Raw genomic sequence first — 18,031 nt, forward strand, 5'->3', positions numbered from 1 at the left:
CATCATAGAGAGGGGAGATGTTTCGACTTATTTTTGAGTGGTTATCCTAATGGTACATCGGGGCCACCGTAGGCGCATTAGGCAAGTCGTCATGTGACGAAAGAAATGTCAACATCCCGTACGCTGCACTGGGAAACAAACAAACGACCACTTAGACGTTGTTTTTCCTCACACACAAAAATGAACACGTTTTAGAACTGCCTTCTCGAAGTAACACTTCATGTCAGCTGTCTACTGTTTGGCTGTCACTGCACAGGTATGTCGTTTTCTCTACCCGGAAGTCAGTTAGCTAGTTTAGCTGAGCTAACGTTAGCTGCAGCTAGTGTGGCGTTTTCAATGTTAATGCGAGCCAACGTTGCAATAAACGCACTGACGGATGAAGAATATTGTGTTAACACCATCCCTTGTTTCAGGATGGCTGTACCTCAAAGTGGCCAGTCGTCCCTTGTACACAGCTTGGCAACACTCCTCAGAAATGATGGTATGTTACAGTGTGACAATTAATGCAGAATTCAACCAAAACAATAGCAGGTGTATTCACTCAAACAGGTACTTATTAAGACAATAAGAGCTACAGACTCTCCAGAGTCTTTTTGTTTGTCTTTTACATTTGTATTCATTTCAACATTAGGGATACAAAAATCAGGCTTCACAGACAGGAATAATAACAATATAAATACAATATAAATATAATGAATAAAAATTCAGCACTTACAGAAATACAGTTAGTTCCTCGCAGGTTTCACATTGTTGAGTTATCTTCTAGTTTATGCAAAACACACACTGTCAGCACAGAGTTTTTCTTCACATGTCACCAGGGTTAAATGACTCGTCCCTCCCAACCTCCAGGAGACTTGGTGCTGGACGGCACCAGCACGCTGACCTTGTCGGCGGCCAGCCTGCAGCAGCTCACCAGGCTGTTTGAGCAGCACTTGCTGTCCAGGAGCCAGCAGCATGGCTTCCTGGCGTTGCCCTCCCACCCTGCCGACACTGCTTCGCTGCTGCAGCTGCAGTTCCTGTTTGACGTCCTGCAGAAGACCATCTCCCTCAAGGTGAGCTGGGGTCTCTGAAATGAGGACTGGTGGTCTCCCCAAGTGGACATTTGTATATTTAAGTCCTGCTGACATGGAAAAAGCCTCTATGTCAATTCTATAGGGGGAAAAGCCTCATCGGAAACTGTTTGTTTGTTAAAGACGGTTGCTTACATATCTGTTTACTTGTATTCTGTGTTGTGTGTCTTTATTGTTAAAACGCAGCTCATCAACCCTCCAGGAATGAGACTTCACTCTGTGGTGAAAATCTTCCCATTCAAGTCTTTAAAATATTTGGAGGTAGAGTATGAACCATAATTCTGTCATTCCCTCCTCGGTTTACATCACTTTACCTCTCACTCTGTCATGAAAACATTTAATGTTTCCTTTCTTTTCCTCTCCAGCTGAAGCGAGTCCCTCCACACTGTCTGGAAGGACTCAGAGGAGTTTACTCCCAGTTGGAGGTCTTCACATGTTCAAAGAGCCTCAACTCCCTGGAGGTACTGTCAGTGTGCAGTATATCTATCAGCAAGTGTCACTGGTGGTATTTAGGCCATGTCTGGCTGTAAAAAAGTCAAATTTGAAATGGTATATGGGTGTCTGTTTCTTTAGGAGCTACTTTCCCTGTGCGGAGGTGACCTGAGCTCAGCACTGCCTTGGCTGGAACTGCACACGCTCAGCTTTAGCTACAACTCCATTGTTTGCCTTGACCAGTCACTAGTGAGACAAATACACACGGATGCATTGTTACCGACTTATTGGCTGATTTTATCTTCACCTGACTTCAACCGTCTCTTTCTTTGACAGAGTTTACTGAACGTCCTGAAGTCCTTAGATTTAAGCCATAACAAGATTCAAGAGTGTGCTGAATTTCTAAAGGTTTCTATTTGTTGAATTATAATTCAAATTCATACGTATGTTTCCTGTATGTGACAACACCTTGTTTGGCTCGGGGCGATATCTTATTTCCTCATTGCTTTTTCGCAGCCCTTGAGTGAACTGGAACACTTGAACCTGGGCTACAACTGCCTGCAGAGGGCGCCAACGCTGAGCCTCAGTGCCAGGGCCAGGGCCAAACTCCTCTCGCTCATCCTCAGAAACAATGAACTGGAGACCATTAACGGTAAAGGCGACTGTGGTGAAGACGGTCTCATCTCGTTTTTTAAACACACACGGTCAGTCCAGACAAGCCAGCCAATAGAATCGCAGGGAAACGTGAAAAACAGGAAGCTGATCGCTGTGCGGTGACCCCCTACCGCATTCTGTTTGTCTTGGATTGTTGTTGCTCATCACACAGGGACGCATCAGATTATTTTGTCTTTTTGGATGTAAGAGGAGAATTAAACTAGAGATTTGAGCTGCAGGTTCCTCTTATGTCGCTGCTGCATACTTGTGTCTGACGGTCTGTCCCTGCATTGCTTTGCTGTCTGATTGAACAGGTGTGGAGCAGCTGTCTTCACTCCAGCACTTAGACCTGGCCTACAACCTGCTGTTGGAGCACTCCCAGCTGGCTCCTCTCTCCCTGCTGCACTGCCTCAACACGGTAGGGAAACACATGCAGAACCGTATCATTTGTCGACACATTGATTTTCTTAGACCCAACTCCCGGTCAGATGAACACTTTTTTTTGTTTTAAGCAGAATTTCACTTGTTTTCAACAGAAACTAGAGTTAAACATTTCAGCATATCGACGGCACACAAATAGAAATGAGAAAAAAAGTGCCATCCGTCCATTTTTAACAGAGGAAACTCACAGCTGACTGCCCCCCTCCCTCACCTCTCTCTTAACCCTGAACACACAGATACCACTCAGTTCTTCAGAAATTGTGCCTCAAAACCTTTTTATTGATTTCCATTGCTAGAAGTAATCGGGTCCCATCTCTCTTTGACATCCTGTTCAGTCTGTTAGGAGTTATATTCTGATGGTGTCGTATGTGTCTTCTGCTAGCTTAACCTGGAGGGCAACCCGCTGTACTTCCAGAAGACCCACCGTACCTGCACCGTCCGACATCTCTCCCCAAAGGCTGCAAACCTCAGAGTGAGTAACCATTCCAGCTGCAAGTTTATGCCATTTTTCAAACTTAAAGAACGCTGAAGCACAAACAAATATAATACGATTTTCATTACCAATGAACCTGACTGTTACTTTCTAGACTAATCGATTAATCTTTGGTCTATAAAATGTCAGAAAACATGGAAAATGTCCATCCCAGTTCCTAAAAGTCAAAGGTGATGTTTTTAAATGTCACTGATATTCAGTTTAATATGAAATAGAACCGAAAAAACGGAAATCTATATATTTGATAATCACCGTAGTTGGTGATTCTCTCTCTGTCGATCGAGTAAAGCTCACTGTTTGACTTTTCCTTTTTTACCAGCTCAAAGTTGACGGTTCCTCGCTGTCCTCGTCTGAGTTATCAGTAAGTTTCTCAATCAATTCATGCTAATCCCAGTGTAGCAAACTGGGTCAATAAATATCATCAAAATGTGTAAATGCTATGGCTAAATGATCTCTTCTGCAGGTTCTGCTAAAACAAGGCCGGCTGATCGTCCAGGTGCAGCCTGCACCTCCAGTAGCCATGCCAACAGAACGGAGCAACCAGGATGTGTCCAGCGGTGCTGGGGAGCTGAGTGACAGCATGTCGGTCGGAGAAGTCTCACACATCCGGAAGAAGAAAGCCAAGGTGAGAGAGCTGCCCCGAGTGTAGTCCTGATTCTCTGTTTAAGCCACTTAAGTTTTGAGGATTTGAACTCTCTATTGATCTATCTAGACTGGTAAACACTGACAAACTGAACACTGTGACGCCTCTTTGTGTTTCAGAGTAAGGTGAGAGTGCGGAGGGCCAGCATATCCGAGCCCAGTGACACCGACTACGAGCCCAGGCTGCGTTCCTCCTCACAGAGTGGGTTTTAAAAGCATGTCTGCCCAAATATCTAAATTCACCTCCTTCTCTTGCTGACTTTTATAGTTGTATCCATCTTTTCCACTACTAGCTGCATCTGTTGGTGATCAAGACTCTGGCTCATATTTAAAGCATGAATGTGACTATGTTGTTCCTCCACTAGGCATTGTCCTGCCCCACCAGCAGGAGATCGAGCGCATGTCCAGCTTCAGAGATCAGATAGGAGAGGATTGGCTGAGGTACCAACATCATCTCGATGGGTCTTCCCCCTCCACCATCACCACGAACCAGCTACCTCCTCATGGTCAACCCCTCCCCAACGGCCTCAACGCCACCACATGTCTGTCCACCAGCCCTGGGCGTCAGCCGTCTCCACCGTCCCTGGACGTCCCAGAGGTCCTCCCTCCACCGCTGCTCTCATCTGAGCCCAGATTGGAGACGTCCACGGATGCAGACCAGGAGACAGAGTCTACCCTACAGTGGCCCGGCCAGAGCTCACGGTCCACCTTGGAGGACAGCACGGTGGTGAGTCAGGTAGTGAAGAGCTCACCTGGGTCCAGTCCAGAGTCCCAAAGATTGGCTGGAGGAGAGAGCAGAGACACCGAGGAGGAGGAGGAGGAGGATCTGGGAGGTAAGGTTAAAAAATCTGTATAATGACAACACAGACAGACACAGAAAGGATCTTATGGTTCTCTTCTCTTTTTTGTTGTTAGTGGACCTGTGTCACCCCCTACTTGTGGGTGTCTTATCTGACAAAGAGGTAGAAGATGACGAGGGACAGGGCGAGAGCGGGACGAAGAGGAGGGAGGTGTTCCTGCGCATCAAACAGGGCCTGGTGCTGGAGGTGGACATGCAGCGCGGCCGGGAGAGATGCCGCCTGGAGCTCGGCAGCCTGGCTCGGGTGGAGAGCACAGAGGCTGCCTGGACCCGAGGGGTGAGAGGAGGACAGCAGGGTTGGGGGAAGAGATGGAAGGATGGGAAGCACTTGGGAGGTTCTGGGGCCGGTTGCACAGATCACCTTCAGTTAAGATTTTCCTTCAAGTCCGAGTTAAGGTTTCCTTAAAACAATATTTGTTGCACAAAGTGTCAAACTTTAGGAGACGACTGAAGGTGTTTTCCTGCAGCTGTGCCCTGGGGTCTTTTTAATCCATCACCATTTGAATGAAGAAGACTAAAATGGGTTTCCTCCTCACGATATTGCTTCGGCTGCACGTTAAACATTGCTAAATAAACATTGTTTATTGTGATCTTGATTTCAACCATATTGATTTTCTGTCTCTCTCGCTCTCAGGAGACAGAAGAGATGCTTCCAGCTGTGGAGCTTCAGTTCGACTACATCAGCCGGGAGAAAAGGAGGCGACTCTACGTCCTGCTCGACGACGACCCGCAACAAGCACTGCAGGTTAATGGCACGCGCTCCCCTGAGTCCTCCTTTTGTTCATTCCTTTCAGGAGAGACTTTTGACAACTTGTTTAGACCTTCAACCCAGAGATGTTCATCTACGCACACTCGTACAAGGACTGCACCACATACAAGGTGACGCAAAGCACCTGCATGAGAACACCACCCGCCCACTGCATCCGGTACCAGTCTGATCATGCTCACAGGCTGCCCTTTACTCCAACTATGTGACCTGTTGTTTTTCAAACGTGACGTCAGCACCGAGCAGCACACTCTGTACCATATTTACTCCCTTCGACTTTTGTCCTTTCACGTTGTGCAACTTAAAATCTGTGCCAGATATAGTTTTAACACGGCGAGCCAATGCACATTCCAGTACGTCTTCTTTAATTATGTTTTATAACCAGACGCGTAGCTCGAGTGAGAAGTCTAAAACCCCAACAAACGCCTTCAACTGAACCGTAGCTGCTCATTAAGGCCTCCACTACCAGATATGATTTATTCCTCAAACTATCCCCGACTGAGTTTCAGCCCTCTGTGAAGCTCCTACAGTTTCTGTTTTATAGGCTGCAAAGTTTTGAACATGCAAATAGCTTTCTGTTTATTTTAAACTCGCCAGAGAAAGCTTATTTAAGACCGAAATAGTTAGCTGTGGACAGCCGAATAAGTCAACTTGTTTCGTGTGCTCTCAACCGGTTTTTTTAACGCTCTGTGTCAAACAAAACTATCGCTTTTTTTTTGCTGACTAGGCTCTGACTGACGTGCTGACTCATGTTGCGGAGGAAAACCAGCGGCGCCACTCTGAGCTCCGACCCAGCCGTGTTCGCCTGCAGTGCCTTCGCTGCAGGTCAGAGTTCACGCTGAAGGAGGAGGAGGCGGGGGGGAGAGGGGCTGCCTTGCTTCCAGAAGGTTTGGATGAACAGGATGAGGAGGCGCTGAGAGAGTATAATGAAGACACCAAAGGTGAGAGTGATGATCGGTGTTTACAGTAGCCTTCGAGCAGCACTTGCACGAATGTTGTTTTAAACACTTGCGTTGTTCAGGTCATTTCAAATCTGTGAAAGCTGGCTGCAATTTTTGGTTTCCTTTCTTTGTTTTCGTTCGGTTTGTTTATTCGGTGGAAAAAACTAAATTTGCATCTGTAGACTTTGGCAAGATGTTAAACGCATTTACAAAGTGTACATGGGCAGAGGAACAAATCAACAAATACAAGACGGGACACCGCTTTTGATCTGTTGTCACTGACCAGACGTCAAATAGAGGGAAATCCATAAAAAAAGTAGAAAAGACTGAACAAATATATCCGCTCATAGGTGACTCATCCATCATACCGAGTCACGCTCAGCCTCACAAACTCTACACTATCCCCAAAAAAAAGCATTTTTATTTGTCCCTGCTAAAAACTGTGCTTTCAGTGTCAGCTGGGTGTGTTGTTGATAATCTGAGATGCGAAAAGAGACGGTCACACATTACAAAGCACTTCATGGCCGCTCCTCAACTATCAGGAACCCGTTTGTAGTCGGCTCAGGGCTGAGTGCATCATCTCTCGTCTTTCGTTGCCAGGCGAGCCGCTCCGCTGAGTTCCCACCTCTGTCGTTAGCAGCATAGATAATACCCTTCGCTCCAGCAGCCGCCTCCCAGCGCCTCGGCCAAACCTAACATTAGGACCTGCTCCAGCATGCACAGACTGCGCGCGTGCTTTGCTCGGCAGATGTTTTGAGGATTTGTTGGATCTGTGCTCCGTTGTTAGTGTTTCAGGCAATGAATACCTTCGTCTTTCGCACGCGTCTGAACTGAGGCTTTTGTTTGCGTGTGGCTTTCAGTGATCCATGCCCTGCAGATACAAACCAAGGTTTCTCCCTCATATGAAACTTGTTAGGAAGGAAGGCGTGCGTGTTTCCTGTCCATCATTTGGTTGTCAGCGTTATTAAACCTTCACACAGTAGAGTCAAAGGGCGAACATTTTATTTCCCATGTTCATTTCTTTAAAGAAGGATTTTATCGCAATAACCATTTTAAGGCCACAAGGGGAGCACCTCTTATTCGCTGTAAGCAATTTAGATGTTTTAAGCTACACTAGTATGATGCTTTTTTGGCAACAACTTCCTATTTTTTTCCCTTTTTTGTCAGGAGACAGTCCTATCTGTCCAGAATGTGGTAGCGATCATGTAGTGCAGCTGGCTGACCAATCAACTCCCTACTCCAGTACGCCCATCCAGCGCTCGCCAATCCCGGAGAGAGAGGACGACCATCTCGATGTAAACCAGAGCGCTCGGCGTACCAATAAGGTCTTTTCTGATCATTTCCCCCTCTCTCTGGTTTCTCTCTTGCTGTAATTTCATCTCATCATTTCTATGTGTCATCTTCATCACAGCAGGATGAGTACTCGGACGGCAGTATTCGCAGTAGTCCTGTCCTCGACGCTGCCACGGCTTCAGAAGACCCCACCTTCGTCACTGCTCACGGAAGCTCCTTCTTCATCGGGGTTGATCAGGCCGATGCCTCCAGTCTCTCCTACGGCACAGAGTACCAAAGTAAAGAGGATCTGGCTGGGAGCTACCGCTACACCGCTACGGGTACACCACCGGAAGTCCACGGCCCACCTGCAGGCAGATCCTCCCCGACTGGTGGGTTTTTACTCTGTCTGCACTTTTTTGCAGGGTCTGAGGAAATCAGTTTCCTCAAAAATAGGCAGTAAATGGTACTTTTCTGGCTACGCCAACCCAAAGATTCGTCGCAGCGACCGAGCCGCTGAGACATCACAGATAGATGAGTCGTGTGTCCCAATTGTATACATACAGAAGGCAACAGTGCGTACTTTGTAAGGGCAGTTGCAGTAAAAGTACACGATTTGGAAAGCAGCCAGTGTCTCAGAGCCAAAACAGACTTCTTCAAGATTGCCCAAAAGTCCAAAGACTCAAATGCCGACAAACCATGTCGGCCGCAGATCTTTTGCATCCACAATAACACTGCGATGTTTGCAGCACTGCTTGTTGGAGGAAAGCCCAAACAGCAGGAAAATATAAATGATATTTTATGACTTGATTTGAATTCTGCCGGTCATATGGTCGGTGGAAGGCTCATCAACTGTGGCATGCGGTGTAAACTGTTTACGTCAGCTCCATTGCCTTTCCCGAAAGATACATTTGAGTCTTAATTGAAAGTGAACAGAGATGGGAAGTATTTGGATCTCGCGGATATTGTGTGGCAAAGAAATCCTTGGAGGCGCTCTGTATCTCTCACAGCATCTGATTTCCCTACTTTTTCCTACTCAATGTCGTGTCTTTTGGTGGCTCAGTGCACCCGTTGTTGTGGAGCAGAGGCCTAATTTTCTCCTTGCTGAAGAAGTGCTTTGTCTCTCGAGATAAATCGGTGTGTGTGTGGTTGCACCTTTCACCTCCACGAAGAACCTTTTTTCTGAAGGTTCAGAAAGCCTTTTTAATCTGATCTCTCCAAATGAAAACGTCGGGTTTCTTTTGGTCGTTCTTGATTAGTTGTGAGCGTTCATCAATTTTTCAAATAGCCTCCATTGCTGGATTTATTGCTCTTAAAGGTGTTTTCTGCCTGAGGGGCTGTTGGCTAATGCCACAGGCTCCCACAGTAAAATCTATGGAAGGTTTCACAAGAGCCAAGAAGTATGTGAGTCTTTGCATCGCTGCCAGGAACTTCACTTTTAATGCAAGGTATAATTTGAGGGAAGGAAAAAATGTAGACAACAAAGATGTTTTCATTGAACTGTATTTCAGCCCGAATTCATGACAGCTTCTTTTCCGTTTCGTGCTGAAATATGCAAGTGTTAATAATGATGGATGTCAGCTTTAACAGCTTTAACTGCCATCTTTAACACCATCTTCAGTTTGGCCTTCACGTTAGACCCAACGATTTAGATTTTGAAGTGTTTATGTGTCTGCAGATGATTTGGACCTGCTGTCGGAGGACTATGAGGCGGTGGACCATCGGCTGCAGCTTTTCCTGGATGTGGACGTCTTTGAGGAGGAGGAAGAGCTTCACTCTTTCCTCAAGGTGTGTATGAGTGAGCCAAGCACATATTAAAGGCCCTTTCAGTATAAATCTATGACATAATATATTCATGACTACGTAAGCAATGGAAGATTATTTATTTACATATTTTTAACAAGAGATGAGATTATTTATTTGGGTTGTGTTTTCCGTCAGGCTAGCTGTTTCCCTCTGTTTCCAGTCTTTGTGCTAAGCTAACTAGCTGTCGGCTGTTAGCCCTGCCTTGTTATGCAACAAGCAGGAATTCAGAAATCTGTCACGTGAAATAACCAAAACTTCTCTGACTTTGGCAGGAAATAATATTTCCATGTAGGACTCAGTTGCTCACAATAAGAAGCAGATTGAGAAAATAGGTTTTCGGGGTCTTTAAATCTTCACGGGAGCTCACATTAAGGCAGGAAGCAGTATTATTGGCTCTCGCTCTGCTGAGTTTTGCCAGTGATGGAGGCCTGTGAGTGATCGCACACATCATGTTTTTATGTGGCTGTTATTGTTTCTTTTATGGTCGCGGTTTTAAAAAAACAAGCCCTCTCGCGTATCTCGCTGATGGCCAAAAAGATTCCAGCTTCAGCGGTGGTGACGGCTTCAAGACCTGCAACACTTCACCGCAGGCGGCGAAGATGAACGCAGTCAGTAAATCTGCCCTGAGCTCATTCAACACACGATCTTCTTCTTTCTGACAACTTTCATGCCCCCCTGCTGTCACTCTTTAATATGCATTGCATCCTGCGAGCTCTTCAAATCAGCAGGCTATTGCTTTTTCTCTTGTCAGACACCTGGAAGAGGAGCAAAGAGCGGAACGGGACCAAGCAAACCACAGCTGGAACCAGGAGGTCCCCTTAGTTATGTTTGTTTATGCGGGGACGGCTCGCTGTTTCACTTGTGCTTTTACTTCTTGCGTTGTTTTAGAGGACATTGAGCAAGATTTAAAACCACTACAGAGCTTGTGAAAAACTAAAAACCGGTGACGGCTGAGAATGTTTGTGAACAGTTCATCATTGAATCCAAAGCTCCATGATGCTCATTATTGTGTCGCACCGTTTTGCTATTTGTTGAGCAAATGTCCATGAAAGACAACACGCATTTACCTGCTTCACGTCATGTTTCTCTTTCTCTGTGCCTTCAGATGTCGGCTGTCAAATTTGGGGAGCCAGGGCAGGTTCCCTCTCTGTTGGTGGTGTCAAACCAGCGAATCTATTTCTTGGAAATGATGTCGGAAACCCAGTGAGTAGAGGACTTTTACATGACAAAGAAAATACTTCCTCCGCATGAGAAAGTAGGTAATTGAGTTTCTCACACTGCAGTTATTTGCATTCTTGCAGTGTTATGTTTTTGGGATGAACTATGGATGTATTGTGTGCATGACAAAGAAATGGTGTGGATTATATTGCAAAACCTGCCCAGGTTTCTGGGTCACATCTTGAGAACACATTGACCTCGCAGTGTCTGCAGACCGCGGAGGCTTTTCGCCTCATCGCTTCCTCCGTCACACGAACGAAAAGAAGTCTGCTCCTCAGACATGAGCTCGTGCTGCGATGGCTGTGGCAACACTACTCCAGAGTTACTGTGATTCTTAACCATAGGTAGTGACTTCTCGCCTTCATAGCGCTGTGCAAGAAGCCAAACGATTATTTTAACCGTATAACTTAATCTGTGAAAAATGCAGGGAATACATAAACTGTAAAAGTGAACTTTGGTGCACTTCCTGATTCCTGATGTCGCTTCCTCCCCAGCAGAGGCCAGCTCTCCGATTGGCTGCAGAAGCGGGACAGCCACCCAATCATGGAGCTCAGCTACCTGGAAGTGGGACTGGCCTCTCAGAGCATCCACATGGAGTTTGGGGGCGTGGCCTACACCCTCCTCGTGAGGGACAGTTCACGCTGCAAACGCTTCTTTGGCCTCTTGACAGGTAAAAGGAAACTCGAATATCAGCAAAGTGGAGAATGGTTTCTGTTTTTAATGTGTGGAAAAATGGATAAAAGGAAGTTTTTGAATGTAGTCGGAGAGAGAAAGTCGCTGATCCTGCTCTTTACTTACTCTTACTGGTTTTCAGCACTTTCCTCGGGGCGGTCTGAAGGAAGATGCCGCAATATAAACCGAATTTAGATTCATTAAAAAGCCGTAGAGTACCGTTGAATCCCTGAAGCAGGTATTAGAACAGCATGTTCCTGCCACAGAAAGCCCACCTACTCCCCTCACTAATACAATACCACATGTGTGCTACGTGACGCAAATCTCTGCCCCCCTTCGGTATTGGGTTCACGCAGACGGAGTACATCCTGCCCAGACCAACGCTTCTGCAAAGGAGGACTAGCAGCTCAGAGGAAAACTGACTGATTAGAAGAGCAGTCCCACTTTTTCCACAACTCTCTGCCTCCAGTCTGATGACGGTTCTGTCCAGCTTTCGCTCAAACACAATCGAGCGAGAAGAGTTTTTGGACGTACATGAAAAGTGATGTTTAACATCAGACAACTGTCACGACAGACGATGCTTTCATTGAACACCCAGAAGCATGTCGTCTATCCCCGGAGTCACATTTGGTCCTCTTGACGATCCGCGGACATTTTAGATGCATCTCCCACTTCTTCCTGCTTGTGCTTTCCCGTCTGTCCTCTTGAGAGCTGCTTTTTCTTTCTGCCTAAATTCATAAGCGGCTCATTTCGTGCGTTGTGTTCTTCCTGTCTGAAAATGATTCCAGATTGCTTTCAACAAGACTACAGAGGTTGTCCAAGACGGAGCAGATAAGTGGAAAACACCAATAACGGTTTGCTTTCAGGTGCGTCCCACAAAAATGAAGTGCCAAACACCTTCACACGAAGAATGTGACGTTTATATTTCCTTTGATCCTTGAAGACAAAGATGACCAACTCTCTTTTCTGTCGCCAAATTAACTCCAAAAACAGCTGTTGTGATATTCTGTCAGAGGAAGTATAACAAACCCCATCTATCGTCCAAGCTGGCTCCCATCATGTGGACAAAGATGAAAACCACAACTGGAATGACGGAGGGCTCGCTGGCTGGAGGAGCGAGGGAGAGGATGTGGTTATAACTGGGACCGTTTGGAGCTCAGAAACCAAACCGAGTCTGACACAACTTTACTGAAACATGAGAGATAACACGAGACCTCTGGACTCTGCAGCCAAAAGAAACAAAAACAGAAAAAGAGTTGCTGATCTTCTGTTGTTTTCGCTCACTTAGGAGGGAAATTTGTCAGCTTTTATTGTTCGATGTTGCAATGGATGCTTCGCCCCAACGTCTTCACGTTTTTCAGTAGTCGAGAGGACATGGCGTGACATCTAAACGTTCATGCTGTCCGACACATCAAACAGTGTCGTGGTATTTGATTTCATGTGAACATCATCAGGGGCATTGTTGGTGTTGGTGGAGGCAGCCAAGGAGTCTGGGACTGAAACGGGAGGAAGCAGGAACACTGACACCGACCAGAGCAACAACCAAAGTCTGGCCGCCGCAAACTTGGATGGCACCTCGATAAAACTGTCCATGTGAATCAGAATCGGCTTTATTGGCCATGTGTGCTTACGCATACATGGAATTTGTCACCGGTTTCACAAGAAGCATGTTGATACGGCAGGTTTTGTTTTGTCATCTGATCTTATTTTCAGTGAAGCCACACCACAGTTCTCCTCTCTGCCCTGCATTGTCGTCGCACTCGAGGACACGCTACGAGCCGTGAATGTGGGCCAGCACATTGTGTTCCCCACATTTTCTCACCCACTGACTCTATGGAGGCTGAAATGTTATACCTGCAACCAGAGACCTTTTGGCGTTCTTACCGTAGTTACAATGGCCGAAGAAGAGTTTGAAGAGTTTGGCTTTTGTGTTTTCTAGGCCATGAATATTTGGGTGTGACATCTTTGGGCTGTACTGTACCTTTTCTCTGCCCTTTACAAGATACTTTTAATACTTCATTTGCCACAGAAAATCACTGACTTTTAAATCCAAGAAGTACTTCCACCATCTTTTTCCTTCTTCTCTCCTCAGGAGTTGTGCGTGAGATGGCTCACAAATCCGACAGCAAGCTGAAGTCCATCTCCACCACAAGGCTCAACCCTCAGCACCATCTCTGGTACGCAGTGAGAACACGGCAGACATCTTTGATTTTATTTGTTTACATGCTGGAAGATGTGGTCTGAATCGTGTGTTGCACATTTGCATGCGGTCGGGAGGTGTGAGTTAAAGGGAGTTGTCGCGCTGCATATATCTGGCACATCTTTAGTTGATTACAATCAGCTTTATTTTGTAGAACTGCACCGCTAAATTAACTGTTAAACCGCATCTTAATTTGTAACACATGTAGCGCTACAAACCCTGAATCGTGCATGTCGTGTGGTGTTTTCGATCACCTCCAGTTGTTTTTCGACAACTCTCTTTGTAGAATGTGCTTCTCATGAAGAAGTGCAAAATGGGCACCACACAAATAAACGCGCTGAGGATAATCAAACGTTTCAGTTTCACAGACATTCCCCCGTTTGTTCATCCTCGCTTCCTTTCCTCGCCTCCTCTCGCGTCTTAGTCCCGCCCAGAGGAGTCGAGACATTTGACAAATTCCATCTCCGAGACAGCGTGGCAGCACCTGTCAGCCGACGGTGCCTGTGCTTTTAACTCTACAGCGCATATCAATGTGGATGTAATAGTGTTGCTTTCTTTTGATCCGTTAGGCCTCTAGTGTGTGAAGACATCCAGGCAGATGTGGAGGACGGCCAGCTGCAGTTTTTCTACATTCTGGCTTTTGTTCTGCAAGGTGACAAATCCATGAATCCTACATTGTAATCTTTATCGTGCATCCTAACCTGGAAGGATCCTTCTGTTCTTCTCCACATATCTCTTTAATATCAGTAGAGGGTTCGCCTCCCATTTGCATTCCTCCATCTGAGTTTTCTACCTGTTCCACGTGCACGAGCTGTGAGGTTTCAGGACTCGACATGTCGTGTGTAATGGCGTCTGAAGGTTCAAAGATCAGTGCTGGTCATGCCAATTATTTTTAACGCTGCTGTCTTCCTGATATCTTTTCTGGATTTATAGTCGGGCTCTGTGTGTGTGTAAAGGCAACTCAAGATATTTCTCGTTTGTATTTCAGTCATTTAGCTCACAGTCTGGGGAAAATGTGGAATAAGCTGCATCGTAAACATTCCTTTCAACCAGCTGGAAGAAAGCCACGAGTAAATGGCACAATAAAAGCCCTCATAATGTTCCTGCAGTCGTAGAATTGAGTGCCGGGAAATCGTAGAAATAATAACAAAAAGGGGATTAACCCGATCAACTGCAGAAGACGAGAATATGAAAGAGTGATTGGTGTGCAGCAGGGGACGTGAGGTTGAAGCTCCATGTTAACTGTAACACAGAAAGAGTTGTCGTGACTGAACTGAGTGGCAGGCGACTAAATGCACGTGCGGCGGTGCTACAGGATGCCTGACTGTCTGTCTGCGCTACAGCAGACTCGTATAACAGCAACGTAGCTGCGGGCGACACGCGGCTGTGGAATTTCAAGTGCAATCATTTTAGCAAGCCTAGATCTGCCTTTTTCCGCTCTGCTTGCTCTGCTGAAGACGGAGCTTTCTGACATGAAATATTACACCGAAACTGATCTTTGTTCAGCATTTTATGTCTGTGATTCGTGAGCTTTGTGACTGCGGTCATCATTGAAAAAGAAGCGACTAAAAGGTTTTCCTTCACCGTTTACGTAATGTGAGACGGCTCATGTTCTCCTGTTTTCCTCTCAGAGGTGATGTGGATGCCGCTGACCGTCCTGGCAACCCGGGAAACCCTGTACCTGCTCCGAGAGGATCACCAGTGGAGGAAAAGCTCAAGCAGCCTGCCGGTGAATGAACACCAAGAGCCCAACAGCGGAAGCCTTACCGTTTTAGAAACGCTCCCCATCAGCTGCGTTAGCTCAGTCAACCTGTGGCCTTCAGACCAGTGCAGGGTGGATATCAAGCTTTACGATGAGGTTGGTCTGCAAATGCTTTTGGGGGGATTTCTGCAGGACTGTACGACTTGGATCGACCCCGTTTCTGATTCATTCATGTGAACGATTTGCAGCATGTGTAACTGATAGAAAGTCCAGTTTGTCATCAAACAAAAATGATATTGTCGTCTTTCACACATGAGGAAATGCTTGTTTTTAATGGTTAACAGCCGTGATATGACTTTTGACGCATGCAAATTCAGCAGCAGCCAGTTTCAGTTTGAACACGTCGATCGACTTGTGATTACATGGTTTCTCTCGCTGCGTTTCTCTCCTCCTGCAGACGGTGAAACAGGAGAAGACGTGGTGCGTGCGCTCGGAGAGCGCCGAGCTCCTCCAGGGTCTGCTGGCCTGGGTCAGAGCACAGTGGGAGGCGATGTTCGGAGTGAAACTGCACACGAGCCTGCAACACGACGCCGCATAAAGGAGGGGGGGGGGCATGGAAACAACTCCTGTGAGTTTTATGTACTGCGTGTTGGTTCTGGGAAATGTTTATTGAGCGTGAGCGAGTTCGTCTTTATTTTCTCTCTGCCCTGAGTCTGGTCCCATTACCCTTTCATCGCCTTTTAGGCCGACAACTTGGAAGCGATTGCGCTCCTTCAATGGAGTGTGCCTTATTTTTATTCTTTCACAGATGTTGAAATGCACCTTAAAGTAGAGTTCTTCAGTCAACTGATGCGGATCAGATTTGGGTTTTGGGAGCTAAGGGGGCATTAAGTTTGGGTTTTTGCAGCCTAGAATATGCCCCCCCCCCTTCATTAAGCTGGACAGAGCCTTTCCTCGCTGCTTAGGGCGCAACGTGTTGTGACATCACGCGCTCAACACGCGGCTCGAGACGGTGTCGCCGAGGGTCACCTCACTCCCCAATTAGGGTCTTATGATGCGTCTGTGCACCGTGGTATGTGACCTGAGAAGCTTACCAGAAGTGCAAATGTGCAGGAACTCTGTGAACGTGTCGACGATGAACAGTTGCAGGTGTTTTCTCTACGAGTTGGGAACCTCTTGTTTGTGTTCATTTGTAACCCGAGTTTGTTTTTGTGTGTTTTCTGATCACCGATGGAAGAAATGTTGGTTAAGCGCCGTCCTCATTCAGTGCAGTGGAGTTACACTGCCGAGTATTAACTCACTGCTTCTGTTCATATAACCAATACAGGACCTCTGCTGCAGTGTGCATTATGTATGGAGTCTGTACATATTATAATCGTGCACTAAAGATCTAAATTAAGTTAGATTAACCAGTTTAATTTCATGAATTTCTTTGTCAGCATTGTTTTCATATGGGTTCACGCAACAAAAGTATTTTATTTTTGTATAAAACGTGATGTATGACGTTTATAAGTGAATATAAAAGTAATGTGTGTTTTTGTGTTTTTTTTTGTGTGGCTTCTTTTTCACAAACTTGAACAGCTACACATGTATTTGTACAGAGTGAAATAAATGTCCCTTTTGAGCTTAACTGCAAACAAGATGTCTCACAGTTCTGTAGCGTCCTTTTGAATTATTGACCGAACAAATCCAACTTTCAACAGGGCGCCTTCTCTTCAGTGTACACGTTACATATCAACCCGTAGAAACTTGTGAATGATGTCACTTCCACTCCTCCCACGGTTCCAATCCTTCATCGGTGCTGACTAATAGCTGCTGTCTTCACCAGCCTCTCCTACTCTATTGGGTCAACTTAATCACGACATTGTTTCTGGCGCCGGTTAAAAGCGGCACCAGCGAAGGAATGCAGAACAATTCAGGGATGTTTGATTATTGGATCAAACTTGTGGCCTTTTGCTTACACGGCATTCTTTTTGCCACTCGGCACCAAACGCCGCCTCCCGCCCTTGAAGCAAAGCTCTGTTGTTCAGCTGTGGCTCAGCTGTGTAAAGGTACCCAATTTCACAGTGTAAATATTTCCTCAGCCACCGGTGATGTACATGTGCCGTGCACACGCTCGAGACCTGGCTCACCTTCAATTGCACCCACGTGGCCGACAAACCCCCCCCCCCCCCCCCGATCCCCCAAAAACACAAATGACTGGCGACGACTCGCCCGCTTCCTTCTGCCGCCTGGTTTTAATGTTCTTCCCATTAATCTGATTTCAAACAGTACAACAACAGAGCACTTGGTGGTTGAGCCTCTTTCTCACTTTCCCTGCAAAAGGAGGTCAGAGGTCAGGTGCAGAGCAGCACCCTCTGAGCTGACGGGGACAAAGACACTGCAGTGAGGATGCTCGCTGCTAAAAAAAAAAAAAAAACCTCCAGGAAGAAAAGTGGAGGCTTATGGTTTCTGTTGACACATGAAGGCCCGTTCAACGGGGAACGAATCCAAAAGGAGTTACAGGATATGTGCGGAAAAAAACCCGACAAAGCTTTCATATTAGGAACTCATGCGTTACAGCTGCAGCTTGTTGGGATTTTCGGATTTCATTTAGAACATAAGTCAACAATATTAGGCGCTCGAGTTGGAATCAGAAAGTACGCGTTTATAAAGGGCTGATTTGTTCGACTAGATAAGTTAGTTTATCTTCGTCTCATATCTACGTCTGCTTTTCTTTATTTGAGCGAAGCTCGGGATCAAGTGCCTAAAAGTAGTTTACATAAAAAGTAAAGAGCAGGTACTTAAAAAGTGAGTAAATGGTACGTTAATTCTGCTTTGTTTCTAATATGGCATCTGGGACCATTTCCCTCACTCTCGCATG

The 18,031-nt window shown here is 46.2% G+C and overlaps 1 protein-coding gene across 3 annotated transcripts; it reads left to right on the top strand.

The window, feature by feature from the left end:
* The first annotated feature begins 133 nt into the window (after positions 1-133).
* stk11ip (serine/threonine kinase 11 interacting protein) lies at positions 134-16,792 on the top strand. Of its 3 annotated transcripts, none has more exons than XM_079296193.1 (26): positions 134-256; positions 414-481; positions 850-1,052; positions 1,257-1,331; positions 1,436-1,531; positions 1,644-1,751; positions 1,839-1,910; positions 2,019-2,154; positions 2,471-2,574; positions 2,980-3,069; positions 3,410-3,451; positions 3,554-3,715; positions 3,853-3,934; positions 4,098-4,565; positions 4,648-4,868; positions 5,226-5,336; positions 6,085-6,298; positions 7,466-7,623; positions 7,710-7,962; positions 9,249-9,358; positions 10,482-10,579; positions 11,089-11,264; positions 13,359-13,443; positions 14,036-14,118; positions 15,098-15,324; positions 15,626-16,792. In XM_079296193.1, the coding sequence occupies exons 2-26, from the start codon at positions 415-417 to the stop codon at positions 15,764-15,766; spliced, it is 3,582 nt and encodes a 1,193-aa protein (XP_079152319.1). In that variant the 5' UTR covers positions 134-256; position 414; the 3' UTR covers positions 15,767-16,792. The 3 variants fall into 3 exon arrangements, with proteins under 3 accessions (XP_079152319.1, XP_079152321.1, XP_079152320.1); XM_079296195.1 differs by having other exon boundaries at positions 11,092-11,264; XM_079296194.1 differs by having other exon boundaries at positions 7,713-7,962.
* The last annotated feature ends 1,239 nt before the right edge of the window (positions 16,793-18,031 follow it).

Source organism: Melanostigma gelatinosum, assembly GCF_949748355.1.
Source record: "Melanostigma gelatinosum genome assembly, chromosome: 24".
In the NCBI taxonomy this organism is placed as follows: domain Eukaryota; kingdom Metazoa; phylum Chordata; class Actinopteri; order Perciformes; family Zoarcidae; genus Melanostigma; species Melanostigma gelatinosum.

What these genes read in the sequence shown, in the direction of transcription:
- stk11ip (XM_079296193.1), top strand. Translation starts at nt 415, where the DNA reads ATGGCTGTACCTCAAAGTGGCCAGTCGTCCCTTGTACACAGCTTGGCA. An exon ending in AACACTCCTCAGAAATGATG is followed by an intron (nt 482 to 849) that starts GTATGTTACAGT and finishes CCCAACCTCCAG; the next exon opens with GAGACTTGGTGCTGGACGGC. An exon ending in CAAAGGCTGCAAACCTCAGA is followed by an intron (nt 3,070 to 3,409) that starts GTGAGTAACCAT and finishes CTTTTTTACCAG; the next exon opens with CTCAAAGTTGACGGTTCCTC.